The sequence below is a fragment of the Accipiter gentilis genome, chromosome 8 (assembly GCF_929443795.1).
Source record: "Accipiter gentilis chromosome 8, bAccGen1.1, whole genome shotgun sequence".
In the NCBI taxonomy this organism is placed as follows: domain Eukaryota; kingdom Metazoa; phylum Chordata; class Aves; order Accipitriformes; family Accipitridae; genus Astur; species Astur gentilis.
In genome coordinates, this window is record NC_064887.1 from 44,247,748 (window position 1) to 44,262,406 (window position 14,659).

The following is a 14,659-nucleotide window of genomic DNA, read 5'->3' on the forward strand; positions in this document are numbered from 1 at the left end:
GTGGGCAGGTGGCCGATTGTCCCGGGGCCGGGTCCCCGCGTCCCGCGAGCATCAGCACGCCGGGGCCCCTCGGCCCGGCCCGGTCCCGGTCCCGGTCCCGGTCCCGGTCCCGGTTCAGCCGGGCACGGCACGGCACGGCGCGGGGAAATGCGGGGGCGCCGCGCTCGGAGGATTACGGCGGCGGCGCGGGGAAGGAGCGGGGCCGTCTCCGCCGCCGCCGCCGTATAAAAGCGCGTCCGCGCCCGCCCCGCCCGGGCTGCGGTGGCGGCGGCGGCTCCACTCCAGGTGCGGCGGCTCCCGGCAACTTCCCGCTCGCGGCGGCGCCGGTCGGTCGGTCGGTCGGTCCATTCGTCCGGGCATCGCGTCGCGTCGCGGCCGGCAGCGGCTCTCCGTGCGCCGCGGCCGTCCCGTCCCGACCCATCGCTCGGGTCCGTGTCCCTCGGGTCCGTGTCCCTCGGGTCCGTTTCCCTTTGCGCGGCCGGTACTTTCCCGTTCCCCACCCCGGGCTGGCGGGTCCCGGTGCCCATCGGCGCGGCCGGTTTTTTCCCGTCCCCCACCCCGCGCTGGCAGATCCCCGTGTCCCTCGGTGTGGCCAGTTCCTTCCTATCCTTGTCCCCGTCCCCCCGGGCTGGCGGGTCCCAGTCTCTCGGTGCCGCTGCTCACCCTCCGGGCTGTGGCTCCGGGCTGCCGGTGCCTGGCCCCCGCTGACAGCGTTGCCCTTCGGGTCTCTTCCAGCCCCGCACTCAGTGGCAACATGTGGCTCCTGGAGCGGCTGCGCGGCGTGGCGGAGAATGGTGGGTCCCGGGGCGCGGGGCCGGAAGAGTCCCCGCGGGGGTCCCGCTACAGCAACGTCCTCACCCCCGACAAGATCCCCGACTTCTTCATCCCACCCAAGCTAAGCGCGGCGCCCGCCGAGGCCGAGGGCCCTGAGTCCCCCGCAGCACCTGCCCTGGGCCCCTCAGCCTCAGAGCAGGACCTGGCCGGGCGCAAACCCCCACGCAGCCCCCGACCGTCCAGCCGGTCCCGGCCACGGGCCGCTGGCCGGCACATCATCCAGATTGAGAGTGCCGAGGACTGGACGGCCGAGGGGGGCTTCGGCACCAACGTGGACCCGCAGGCGCAGACGGCCATGTCGCTGCCCTACGTGCCCAAGGCACAGACCTCCTATGGCTTTGCCACGCTGGTGGAGAGTCCCCACACACGGCGCAAAGAGTCGCTTTTCCACAGTGAGCACAGCAGCCTCTGCCCCTCGCCGGCCACCTCGCCCAGCGCCCAGCGCAGAGCCAAGCTCAATGGCGAGAGCAGGCCCCGGGCACCCGCTGACCTGGGCGCAGCCCTCATGCACCCTGGCCGCTACTTCAGCGGTGGCGAGAGCGACACGTGCTCCTCAGCCGAGTCCTCGCCCTTCGGCTCCCCGCTGCTTTCCCGCTCTGTTTCCCTGCTGAAGATCTTCAGCCAGGAGAGCCAGTCCAAGGTCATCAAGCTGAAGCACTCAGTGGCCCGCAACAGCTCGCTGTCCACTGATGACAGCTCAGCTGACACCAGCCCCAGCGCCCAGCGCCGCGCCAGGAGCGCCCCAGCCGGGGGGCAGCCGCCCACTGCCCTGCTGCCCCTGGACCTGCCACCGGGCCGCAACCGGGAGCACAGCCTGCAGCTCAGCCGGGGCGGGAGCCTGCGCCTGGCTGCTGACTACGACCCCTCTAACGCCCGGCTGCGCGTGCGGCTCATCTCCGCCGAGGACCTCTACGATGCCCTCGTCGACCTGCGCAGCATCAACTGCTGCGTCTCCCTGTGCCTCAACCCCGGGAAGCTGCAGAAGCAGCGCAGCACCATCGTCAAGAACAGCCGCAACCCCATCTTCAACGAGGACTTCTTCTTTGATGGGCTGGGCCCCGGCCATGCCAGGAAGATGTCCCTGAAGCTCAAGGTGGTCAACAAGGGCAGCAGCCTTAAGCGGGACACGCTGCTGGGAGAGAAGGAGCTGCCGCTCACCGCCCTCCTGTCCTGCCTGTAGGTGCTTGCTGCCAGCCCCGGAGGGAGCTGCCTGCCTGTGGGGCCGGGGCGAGGGGGGGAGGCCGGCCCTGTCCCCCAGCCCTGCTGGAGGAGGGCTTGGAAGGGCCCTTGGAGGAGGGACGGGGCCATGGCAGAGCGTGGGGGTCCCCGGGGGTGGCACTGCTGTGGGGCTCTGCCAGCACCAGCCCTCCTGCAGTAGGGCTGGCAGCTGCAGCCTCTACCCTCTGCTCCCTCCCTGCTCCCTCCTGGGGCTGCATCTCCCGGAGCCCAGTGGGGAGGCACCGCCCCGTCTCCACCGGGAAGGATGGATGTCAGCTGCTGGGGTCTTCCCTCCCTGGTGCCTGTGGTCTCCAGCTGGCCAGCACGAAGGTTGGAGGTGGGTAGATCTCTGTAGCATACTTACTGCCACCTCTCTCAAAGCCCCAGCTCCTGGAGTCAGGTGGTACCATTGATCTCAGCTTTAATTTAAAAGACAAGTTTCTAGGCTTGGAAACTGCAGAGAAAATACTGCAGAGGTGACCCAAGAGTGGGCCAAGGGAGGTGACCCTGGGGGATGAGTCAGGTTTGTGGGTTTTGAGCCTTTCCTGGACTTCTCCCAGCCCTGCGGGACTGCACAGATGTGCAAGTCGGCTTGGTCTGACACCTGCAGCCTCCCACCATGCCCTCCCTGCCCACCCCCAGCAGCGTCCCCCGCTGCTGACCCCCTGCAGAAAATGGCTCATGGAGCTTTAGGGGCTTTAGGTTTGCTCAAATCCAGGAGGCTGCCTGTGCCCGTCCCCTGCCCATGGGAGGGAGATGCCAGGGGCTGGCACTGCCATGGGGGGCCTGGCACCCCTCGCCCTGGGCACATGGGTGGTCCCGGGCAGTGTCCCAGCAGACATCCTTGCTGACAAAAGCCAAGGCGACAGGAGTAGCCTCCCTCTGTGCTGGCAGTCTGGGGGGCACTGGGGACATCCCCTGGTGTTGCTGGGCAGGAGGCAGGGTGAGGCTCCCCTACCCTCTGCCCTCCCTTGCCTGCGGGGGCTCGGGGGCTTGTGAGCAGCTGCACCCGCCTGGCCGGAGGGATGTGTCCCATGGGGCCACGAAGCCTTTGTGCCCGGCGGGACACAGCTCCCCAAAGGGACTGGCCTGGCTCTGCAGTTCCCCTTTTGGGCGGAGTGGGGTGCTCCCACCGCTTCCCATCCCTCCCTGCCATCCCAGTCGACTGGCTGAAGGCACTGGGAGTGGGAGAAATGCCAGCCGGGGCATTTCTGTGGGTGGATAAAACAGACACCTTGTTGTTGTTTGGTGTGGTGTTACCCATTGCATCGGGCTCTGCATGTTTCTGTGGAAAGGAGCAGAATTCGCAGTGCTCCTGTCCCTGCCTGTTGCAGCACATGTGGACACACACGCACACATGTGTCCCTCTGTATTAACCTCTGTCGGTGGCAGTTGATGTTCCTTCTTTGTCCTTTGCAGCAGATGGCAAATTTCAGTGTTGGCTATTTATATCCGAGGCTGATCTTTCCCAGCGTGTTTTACTTATGTCTGTAAATATGTTTCAGGTACGCAAGGCATGGTTCTGATAGCACGGTGTTTGCATGTCACGGGGATTTGGGGTGATCGTGGCTGTTTGTCAAGTTTGTGGCTGAAAACAAACCGTGCAGGATGTAAGGAGCAGACACATCCCTCCTTCGTGGGGGGTTTCCCACCTGAGGCTTCCCACCGCTCCCCCAGGAGCCAACACGGGGGACACTCCTTGGCCCCGGAGTGCCCAGGCTCGCCCTGGGGGAAGATGGGGACTCTGGGGAGGGTGGGATGGGGAGATGGGCCATGTCCCTGAGCAGTCCTGGGGCAGGAAGGGGGCCCTGCGCAGCTGGCTGCTGCCCAACAGCCCTGTGCACCCCTCACCAGTGTCCTGCGGTCCCCAGGGGAAGCTGTGCCTGCAAGGGGCTGGTGGGACCCAGGCACTGCTGGGGGTGGGGGGCACCCATCAGGCTGCAAGGGGAGGGAGAACAGGAGCTGGGCAAAGATTTTGGTGCTCTGTGAGAGAGTTGGGGGGTGACGCATCCTCCATGGCAGAGCTGTGTCCCTTTGGGTTCAGGGAAGGGGGATGCTGAGAGCAGGGCCCTGGGCTGCTCCTTTGGTTGGGGCTGGCCCTGGCGGGACACCCAAGGGCCTGGGGGCTTGTGTTGCCGCCCAACCTGTCCCAGGGCTGCCTCGCTGGAGTCGAGCTGTGGGACATGCTGCTGTGAGCCCTGGTCCCGCGATGGGTGTGCAGGCAGTGTGGGAGCCGGGACTGTGGCCCGGCTGGGTCTTTCCTCCCCTGTAGCTATTTTCTACTGTTCCTGCTTTGATATTTCTGTGGCTGGATTTAATGATGCATTTTTGGAGTGAAAAAATATATTAATACCTGAATGGAATGTTTGTTTACAGATGACTTCCCCTTTTTAGTGCAATAAAGTAATTTCTAAAACAGATGCAGGCGGTGCCCTGGCTCCTGGTTTCCCCAAGGCGTTCCCTATGCTTTTTATTGCCGTGGCTGTGGCATCCCCCGGGCCCTGTTACCTTCCACACTGGCTCGCTGTGCAGTGGAGGGGTGGGGGAGCAGAGCTGGGCGCCTGAGCCACAGAGCAGCGACTGCTCTTCTGGGTGGTGCTGCCCATTCCTGACAGCCTTGCAGGGGCTCAAAGCTTTCCTGGTGCTGCCGACCAGCTGTGGGATGAGGTGGGAGCAAATCTCCCGGGGGGAACAGGGGATGTGGGGAAAGGGGCTATTCCTGCTGGGGGGGGGGGGGGGGGACGGACGACCTGGGCCATCCCGGCCAGGGCAGATCTGAGCTGGGGCATCGCCTGCATGAGGACAGGGCTGTGGCGAGGGGGACCCCCTTCCCACGCTCCAGTGGGAGTCCTTCCTCCTCCTCGCCAGCTCCCCCAGCCTGGCCTCTGTGCTCCTTCTCGGCAGTGCTGGTGATTAAAGATATGATGATGTTTTTGTGCTCCCAGTCAGCAGTGGGCTGCGTGGGCTGGAGCGCTGCCCTCGCGGGGGGCTGGGTGCCCAGCACCCACAGCCCAGGGGCTGCCCTCATGGGGGAACTCTGAGCTCTAGGAGACCCTCAGGGGTCTCTCTGGGGCACAGCTGAGCTCTGGCCCCATGGCAGCGCAAGGGTGGAAAGCCCTCCCTGCTGCTTTCTGCATTTCACAGTCCTTTTCCCAGCAAAACCCCAGCACCTCAGGCCAGTTCCTGCACAGCGGTGGTGATCTGTTCCGGCAGTGTTTTGGCATGAAAACAAACCGATGGTTTCTGTCCAGCTGTGCCCCTGCCACGGTGCTGCCAGGACGTGTCTCCCAAGTGCTCTGCGGTGTGAGCGATGTGGGTGTCGGATGAGCTGCTCTCAGGGTGTCTCCTGGGCCATTTCCCTCCTCTGCCCCTCCGGGGAGCCCCCCTGCCTAGCTGTCAGCATTCAGAAGTTTACCCTATTTTTTTCCCACCTTTCACTTCCAGATCTGCTTTTAACCAGATGCCACTGAAGAAAAGAGGGAGGTTTGTCTGTTCGCTAAATGCCATTTTTCTAATTTCCACCATTCTAATAATTTGTCATTTTTGATAGAAATAAAGTCTGGGAGCACTAAACAGATCCACCCTCTCTCCTCCTGCCCCCACAGGGGCAGAGAAAGCAGCGTGGCGAGAGCTTGGCAGGTGCCAAAAACTTAAGCAGTGCCTTTTTCTAGAGGTGTAAAACTACAGCAGTTAGCAATAAGATGAGGCTGATTAAGTTAGTCTGAACTAGAGTGGATGGGGGTCAGCCTGAACACATGAAAAATCCCTGGAAAGTGTTCAACATTCAAAGCAGTGGAAGTAGTCACAGGGGTGGAGGGGGGTGTCTTGTGGGAGAAGATTTAACTCTGAATTTGTAATTGAGTCATTGTGGGAAGGAAATGCGGCTACTTCTCTGCACCCTGGGCTGGACCTGGGACGGCTGGGGTTGGGCTGAGATGAGTGTCTGAATTGGAAGATGCTGGTGGTGGCCAGGGCAGGGAGCAGGGGGATACGTCCCCTCTCCACAACGCAGCCCCTCGGGACCCTCCAAGCACAGCCCTTGGAGGCTGCCAGGTGAGAGACTGAGGGCACCTCTGCCTATTGCTGGTGATGCCCACGCAGAGGGATGTTCGAGCTCCAGGAGCTTTCCCCTGCACAGGGGTTTCTCTGGCCAGGGGTCCCCAGGCTGCTGCAGCCGCGCACAGGTTGCTCTGGGGGATGGCACAGCACACGTTTGGGCAGCAAGATCCCTGCAGGAAACTGAGGCAGAGTGGGGCGAGATGGCTGGATGCAAAGGAGCCGGTGGCAGCCTCCTTTACCATTATCTCCAGAGCAAGATTCACCTGGGTGAGACGCGTACACAGACCTCAGCTATTTTTAGTCCTGTGTTCCCACAATACGAGGATTCAACTTCTGAGAAAATTGCCTGGAGCTCATTTAGCTGTGTGCATGATGGCTGGCGAGGGAGGGAGAGGGCAGATTAGGGGCTCAATCTCATACGGGGCGTGCGGTGCGGCCAGGGCTCGCTGGGGAGGGTTGCCCAGGGAAGAGGCCAGCAGGGCCATCCCCGCAGGAGGACACCCTGTCCCTGCCCTGTCCCCCAGCTGGGCAGGGGCATCCCGGGGCCGAGTGCTGTCCTCAGCTGATGCTCAGGGGTCCTTGGCAGTGGTTGGGACCAGAGCAGGTTTTGGCGGAGTGGGGCTGCAACAACTGCTTCTCCTCTCTGGATTTTTGTGGCACTGTTGGGGCTGGGGTAGCCTCGAGTGCTCCCCAGGCAGCCCCATCCCGGCCGTGTCCCTCCCCACCCCTGACCCAGCTGCCGATTTATCGGTTTGGTCTGAAAAAGCATCTTTCCGTTGCCTGGCAACCCTCGGCCACCCTGTCCAGCGGTGGGTGCGGGGCTGGGGGGACGCTCCATGGTGGGAGGGGGGGGCTCTGCCGCACCATGGCCGAGGGGCTGCTCGGTGCTGGAGTTGCGCACGGGGTATGCAAAGCCGCCGGAGCGTTTCCCGTGCTCGGGGTCTGCACCACAGCTCTTGGAGGGCACGATCACCCTGTGTGCTCCCGGCGAAAATCGCTGCCCGCCATGAGCTCCCCGCTGGCAAGCACAACCTGCCACCTTCGAGCATGACGCTTCTCCCGGGACGTGATTCACCAGGCCAGCAAACAAGCAAAAGCATCTAGCCATCAGACAGCACAGAAAAACCTCCGGGATGAGAAAAAACCAGGCTCGCACTGGGGTGAGACCCCCGGAGCCATCGCTGCCCTGCAGAGGGGCGACAGCTCCGCAAAGTGCCGGCATGCCCCGGGTTGGCGGCAGCCACCCTTACAGGCCCCCCACCTCCTGGGGCAGACGTGGAGGCAGCGGCTGTGGGAGCTGACGGTGAAACAGCCCCGTGCCCGTCGCTGGCCGTCAGCCGGGCTGGGGGCACGGGGGCTGCACAGGGGTCCTGCGCTGGGGCCAGCCCACGGCAGCTCTGCCACATGGCTCTGGGCACCAGGGCCTGGCCGGCGGGATGCACTGCACGCGGGACTGGGCACGCAGAGGCACAGGGCAGCTGCCAGCATGCGGGTGTGTGGCAGGGAAGCGGCAAGCGCGCCCCGGGCAGTGCCAGCTGCACACGAGCATCGGCCTCCCCCGGCACGCACGGTCCTTTGCTTTATTGCAAGCATTTGTCTTCCATGGCAGTGTGTCTGTTTTAAAGCAGAGAGGAGAGACTCCCACTGTTATAGGGAGGAAAACAGAACTTAATTAAATCCCACAATCCCTTGTAGTCACATCAGGCGAGGGAGAAAGCCAGAGGAGAGCGATTCCCCCTCGCGCGCCTCCCGGGGTTCCTGCACCCCAGCACCCTGGGCCGGGCACCGGCTGCAGCCTGCCAGCCAGTGGTCCGTGCTCCCCCAGGTGACACAGACCCCTCGGGCTGGGGGACCCAGGGGTCTGCTGGGAGCAGGGACAACCCGCGGCTCCTTGTCAGCCCTGCGGCACTTGGCGGTTTGCTAAAAGCCAGCGCCGTGGAAGCAGCAGCTGCTGGGGTGTCCCCAGGGCAGGTAGCACTGTCTGTCACTGCCAGCTCCAGGGCACACACTCTGTCAATTTTGCTTTTCCATTTGAGCTTTGCTCTCCTACTTTGAGGCTGGTGATCCAACAAGGACCTGGGGCCAGATCCTGCCTCCGTAGCCAGGGAAAGGCAGCGAGCAGATGGGAAGCATTGCCTTGGACTCTCCCTCCCCATCTCCTCTGGCAGAGGAGAAATACGTGCAAGCCCCTGGAGCCAGCGCAGGCTTGGCTCAGGCCTGGGGCCAGGGTGGGCGCACGGAGCGTGCGGGACTGCACCACGGAGCTCGGGGAGCACACGGCTATGAGGATGGATGAGGGCAAGGGCAGAGGCGGCTTTGTGGGGTGAAGGATCTCTCCCTGCTTCTCCTTTCTGTCTCCAGTGACCTGATCTTCACTACCTGCCTGCTGGAGTTCTAAATCTGCCTTTAAAATGTTTGCAAAATGCCCAAAGCATCAAATAGGCCCAGGTGGGAGGGAAAAAAATGGCATAAACAAAGCAGGCAGGAGGATTTGTTAAACGCCAGCAGCTGCTGGCAAACACTTCAGTATCAGTGCAGACGGGCGCCAATCGATACAGCATTTGGGGCCGCGGGCTGATCTCCACTCTGCACCCGTGGGCTGGCACCCGCCCTCGCTGCCTCCCACGCAGGGGGGGCTCTGGCTAAGCCCAGGGAGGTTGTGCTGCCCAGGGGTCCCAATGCAGCAGGGGACACCCGTCCGGACCCAGAGCACCAGGGCGGGGAATGGCTGGGAGGTGCTCCAGGTGCCAGCTGCGGCAGAGCTCCACTTCTCCCCCGTTTCCCCACCCAGACCCCAAGCCCCTGGGCAAGGGGACAAGTCTCCATCTCCCTCCCTCAGCTCTCCCAGGGCGGTGGCAGCCCCACGGCCCGTCAGGGCTGTGCTAATGTTAGCCCCCGCCTGCTCCGGGGCTGTTCATCTTGGTGGGGCATGACAGGAGAAGGGCACAAGACCACGTCTGCCATCGTGACCGAGTCTGCCTGTTGGAGGCAGAGCCCAGAGATCACGCTGGACACACTGCAGGGAGCTCGTCTGGCATTGCCATGGTAATGGAGATAACGGCCCGCTGCCAGGCGGAGAGCAGGGAGGACAGGGAGCTCGGGCAGGCTGAGCTCGCTGGGGAGATGCCGCCGGCCGCGCTCGTTTGTGCCGGGACAGCGCTGGGAGTCCCAGCCCAGGGCCCGTCATGCTGACATCCCCTGCTCGAGCCCCGTGACAGCCTGGACAGGAGCAAGCACATCCTTGCTGCGGGTGAAGCCCTCAGCACCCATTGCACCTATGACAAAGCCAGAGGTTGAGCTGGGCAATACATAAAAATGTATGTTCGAAGCCTCAAATCTCACTGCTGCCAGATTATAATTAATTCCTATTTGCAGCTCAGTCCAATTTCCCTCACACAGCTCCCAATTCAATCCAATTGCCATATGAGATTTCTGTAATCACTAATCTTATCAAGCACATCAGTGTGAAGTGAGAACACTGCAATTAGCAGGAACAGGAGCTGCAGGTGAGCTGCTGCTCGGCAAGTATTTATTTCACCTGTGCCAGGGGAGGACATGTGCTTGGTTGAGTGCTTGCTGGATCTGTCCCTTGCCCATCCTGGGCAGAGTGGGATGCTTGGGGACGGGGGAGCTGATGCTGTGGTGCTACCGGAGCTGCCAAGCACCGGCAGCTGTTGGGAGCTCCACAGGCAGCACGGTCATGCTGGCAGCTGGCCAGCCTCTGCTGGAGAGGGGGCTTGCCTTTCCCAGCCCCCCCCCCATCACCCTGGTGCTGCCAGGGGAGGTGAGAAACCTCAAGAGGATGCTGACGAAGTGTCCTTAAACAGCGCTGCCTGTGCCTCTGCTTGTCACAGCAGCAGGAGCTGGAGATGAAGCATCAGCCTTAATTCTGGGTTTCCTGGCTTCTCTTGCCATCGCACCCGATGCTGCAGCCTGCCTCTCCCTGCCCCGCTTGGGTGTCCCTCACTGAGCAGAGGGAGACTTAGGCTTTAGGGGCAGGGGGAAGTTGCTGGTAGCTTGACCGCCAGCAAAGCATCACCCTCCTCTTGGCAGCTTTTGCTCCACATGACTGTGGGGGAGGCAGCTCCTGCTCCCCATCCTGGTCCGGCCAGCACAGGAGGGAGACACATTGTGCATCCCAGCCGGCATAAGCGCCTGCGTTACCGGACCCCAGAGGAGTTGCTCAGGGGACGACGCCCTGTCCCCTAAACCCTCCCTGTGGGCTCAGGCAAACAGGGTATAAACCTGCAGGAGATCCTGCTCCGAGCTGCCGCTCGGGGACTGACGCGCTTTTTTGCGGACAATCTGTTCCCCTCCCACTGCTGCTGGCCGCCTGCCTGCAGCGTCTCCTGGCAGAGGCATCTGGGAGCAAGTCTGGCCACTGGGCTGATTCTCCAAAAGCCCCTGGGCACCACGGAGCCAGGCTGGGCTGAGTGGGCAGCAACCTGCCAGTCCCTGGTGGCAGTGGGGTCGCTGCCTGTGCTGGCAAACCCAGGGGCTGGCCAAGCCTGCAGAGTGGCCAGTGGGACCAGGGAGCAGTCGTTAGTCCTCCCTGGATTCCCCAGGCAGGTGATCTTCAGCTGGGATGGACGAGGCTCATGGGGCTCTGCTCGTTTGGGAGCAGCCAAATTATTTGTGGTTTTTGCACAGCTGGGGGTGCCTCAGCCCTGGGCACCAGCGATGCCAAATGTCCCTGGGGTGCAGGGAGGTGGTGCAGACAGCCCCGATCTGCGCCTCGCCACCGCCAGGAGAGCATCGCCACGCACAGCTCCCTGCGCATGCGGGTGCCCCCCCGATGGCACACAGTGGGGGGCGTTGGGGTCCCCACCCTCGCTGCAGCTGTAGCATCCATAGGGTGGTGTTGCACGGGCACCTACCAAAATCTCTCGCTTCACCACCCCCAGCCGTCTGTCGCTGCTGACACTCACCGACAGGAATAAACTCCACCACCTACCATATGCTTTGCTACTTCTGCTGCCTGCGCTCGCTCGTTACTATATATTTCCAAAGCTGGGGCTGCCTCTGCACTGGGCGGCTGGCGGGCCGTGCCCTGGCGGCGCGGAGATGGGCTGCGAGGCAGCACCTCGGGGATGCCGGAGTTTCTAGCATCCCTGTGGCAGATGGGCACAGCGGGTCTCTGCCCTTCGGCGGGGTCCCTGCTCTGTGGGGAACCCCCGCTCCCCAGCACTTCCTACACGGCACCGGCTCTGACGCTTGTCCGGGGCACGGCTGGCTGCAGCTGCCGTGCCGGTGGCTCAGGTGCCGGTGGAGCCGGCTAGTCCTGTCCTGCAAAGGAGCTCAGCATGCCAGCGATGCGGCCCCTCCGTGGCAGGATCCGACCCCTCCGTGCTCTGCCCCGGGCACTGCGTGGCTGGCTCACTGCCTGCTGTCGCGCCTGGTGGGTCACCAACAATGTGCCTGCCCGGGCCGTGCTACCAAGCCTTTGTCCCGTGGCCCCGGCTGGCATCAGCCTGCACCAGAGCTGGATGTGGCTCTTGGAGCCATGCTCACCTGGCCAGGAGCAGGGTGCTGATGGCGTGGGCTGTCCCCTGAGTCCTTTGCTGGGATGGGGATGCAAGCCAGTGTGACAGCTCCAGGTTCTGCTGGTGGGACCTGTGTCCCCAGGACTGTCCCCTGGGGCTGGAAGGTCCCATGCAGGGACAGTCACTGCTGTGCCCCAGCAAGAGGGAGATTTAATCTTAGTGTAAAGGCGCTGAGCAGAGCCGGTCTCTTCCCTGCCCTCAGAGCTGCTCCGTATGTTTAATGATCCTCGCAGCTGGGAAAATTCATCTTGTTTCAAGAGTGGATGCATCTCAGCGCATCCTCCAGGCGCTGGATCTGGTGACGCCCATGAGCAACAGAAGGACCCTTATGGCGGAGCTCGGCTGGGTTCAGCCTGTGCCTGTCCTGCCACCTCGCACTGTCATCGCACCCCACATGCCAGAGAAGCACCCTGGGGCCGGGTGGGGGGACGAGGACGTCTGGGTGCATGAGCAGAGCCGAGCAATGGCTGCCTGCTTCCCTGTGGCATCCCGCATCCTGTGTGTAGTTTTAATTGCACCATGCAGCTTTGATTCCTGGTTTTAATTGCAGCCTAACGAGGCCAGGGCAGCAGGAGAGGAAAACATCAAGCTTAAGGGAAACAAATCGGGAGAGAAAAGAACATTTACAGGTGACTAATAGGTCCGTGGCTCAGCGCGTGTGTGTTTGCCTGCCACAGCGCGGGATGTTGCCAGCATGAGGAGGAGAGGGGATTTCTTCCACGCAGTTGGCAAACTGAGCTGCGCGGTGCGGTGCGAGGAGAGCAGATTTTTCCTGGGCCTGTGCTGTTGCCACGTTATTTTTAACCCCTGTTGCACAAAAGCTGTGCTCCACCCCCTCCCATAAACAGAGTGGATTTTGCCTGCTTGCACAGGCAGGGTTGGGGCTAAATCATCTAACGGTAACAGACGGGCCCATTTACACAACGCGCTGGTCTCAGCAGAGGAAATTGAGATTAATTTGGTGCAGAGGAAAGGAGGAGAGTGTCTGGTGCTGGCACCCAGAGCCCTGGGGCAGCTCCCACCCTGACCATGTGCCGTCACACCAGGCAAGCACGGGGTAGGTTGGGGTGAGCGCAGCACTGGTCGTCCCCAAACAGGAACCGGATTCCCCAGGGAGGCTGCGGGACCTCCCCCCTGGGATGCCGTGGGCTCTCCAGCCCCAGTCTGTGCCGCAGGGCCCAGCGGTAGGGGACTCGGCCCAACATCCCCAACAGCCTCTGCTCAGGGGCAGACGGGGTCCCTTCACAGGCTGGGGCTGGGGAAGCTCTGCTGTCCCAGCAAGGGATGCCGGGGACAACCCCGTGGACAGGCTGGATGGGGCAGGGGAATGAGGATGGGGACACGTCAGCACAGCTCAGCACTGTCCCTGACCTCCACCCCGCTCAGTGCCATCCTGCTCCTCTCCCTCTGCTGCTGACAGGGTGGCCCCGTGGGCATTTGTGCAGCTCCGGTGTGGCTGCCCGGGCTGTTCTCCCCACGCCAGTGAGGGCTGGGATTTCATTACTGAGCTCTTTGACCATCTTGGAAACTGGTGCTTGCTAATAAGACGAAAAGAATGACAGCAAATAAGCCCAGCCGCGGGAGCATGGCCTTCTCATCCAGCATTTTTTATTCCCCCACATTCTCCCCCTTCCCTGCTTTGCCAATGGACTGAAGCCACTGTAATAAAATTATTAAATAAAAAAAAAAGCCGTAGCCCCCACCTCGATGCGGCAACCATGGAAACTAGATCAAGAGGACACCTGTACATTTCCATTCTGGGCTCCCGCTATCTGAATATACAGAGGAGCGCTAATTAAAAACCAGCGCGAGTGGCAGGCGGAGGGAAGGAGCTGGCCCTGGGAGAAGGGGTGCATGGCTTGGAGGCATGCCAGCACCGGCAGGCACAGGGACAGGCCTCTCCAGCGAGCCTCAAATGCCATCCGATGCTTCCAGCTCCCTCCAGCTCCTGGATGACAAGTGGGCACTTGTTGGCCACCAGCTGCAGCACTAACGAGGCAGCCCCAGCCCTGCTGCAGCCCTCAGCACCAAGGGGCCCTGGGGACCCTGTCCCAGCCCCAGGGACAATGCCCAACAGGGCAGGGCAGAGGGTTCTTTGTCCTGTGCCAGGAGGAGCCATGCTCCTACACTGCAGTGCTGGATCCTGCCGGGGTGCAGGAACAGCAGGGAGAAGGGGGAGCATCTCCAGTGGTGCCTGCTCCCATCCCCATCCCACGGGACAGCCCTGGGCGGGCACCGGGAGCCACATCACCCCTCCCCAGTGGCAGCACCAGATGCTTTCACGCCTGGTCCCCCCACGGCCAGGAGCAAGAGGGCAGCGGGCGGTGGTGCAGGGGCAAAGTGAAGTGTGAGATCTCACACCTCCCACGGGGAGGGCGAAGGCTGCGGGGAGGCTGCCAGCCTGCGCTGTCAGCTGCCTCCCTCCACTGGCACGGGTGCCAGCACCACGAGCGGCACTGCCTGCATGGCCCAGGCAGCTGCCCGGGTCTCTGCCGACCCCTGCACCAGCTGGGCAGCTCCTGCATCCCCCCTCCTGCGCCCTGGCCCTGGCTGGAGGGTGGCTGGGGCAGGCGCAGGCGTCCCCATGCACAACTCCTGCGCAGGTGCAGTGGGGATGGTGCTCCAGGGCTATGTGGGATGACCAAGAGCAGGGCTGCTCTCAGGGCTGCTCTCTGTCCCGTGCCACACACCTTGAGACTTGTGCTTGATTTTAGGTTTTTAACCATTTCACAGGAGGAAGCTCTCTGATCTGACACGTGAGCATCCAGGAGGAAAAGGCTGTGTTTAACCTGCAGGTTTATTTTTACCAACAGTAAACGGCAGCGCCTGGAACATTCCCCTGCTTGGAGTTAATTTTTGCTGAAGCTTAGTTTTAGTCATTGCTGTCTAAACCCGTCTCCTCCACATTTATCCCATGTAAAAGCTCCTGGAGCTCAGCTGCAGGATTTCAGTGGCCCCAGGGCTGGTGCCTGGTGCCCACTCCCTCCAGCCTGCGAGAAGGTTGG

General features: G+C 62.5%; 1 protein-coding gene across 1 annotated transcript; it reads left to right on the forward strand.

The window, feature by feature from the left end:
• The first annotated feature begins 741 nt into the window (after positions 1-741).
• Positions 742-2,667, forward strand: C2CD4C (C2 calcium dependent domain containing 4C). The gene has a single exon (XM_049807924.1). The coding sequence runs from the start codon at positions 755-757 to the stop codon at positions 2,012-2,014; it is 1,260 nt and encodes a 419-aa protein (XP_049663881.1). The 5' UTR covers positions 742-754; the 3' UTR covers positions 2,015-2,667.
• Positions 2,668-14,659: the final 11,992 nt, after the last annotated feature.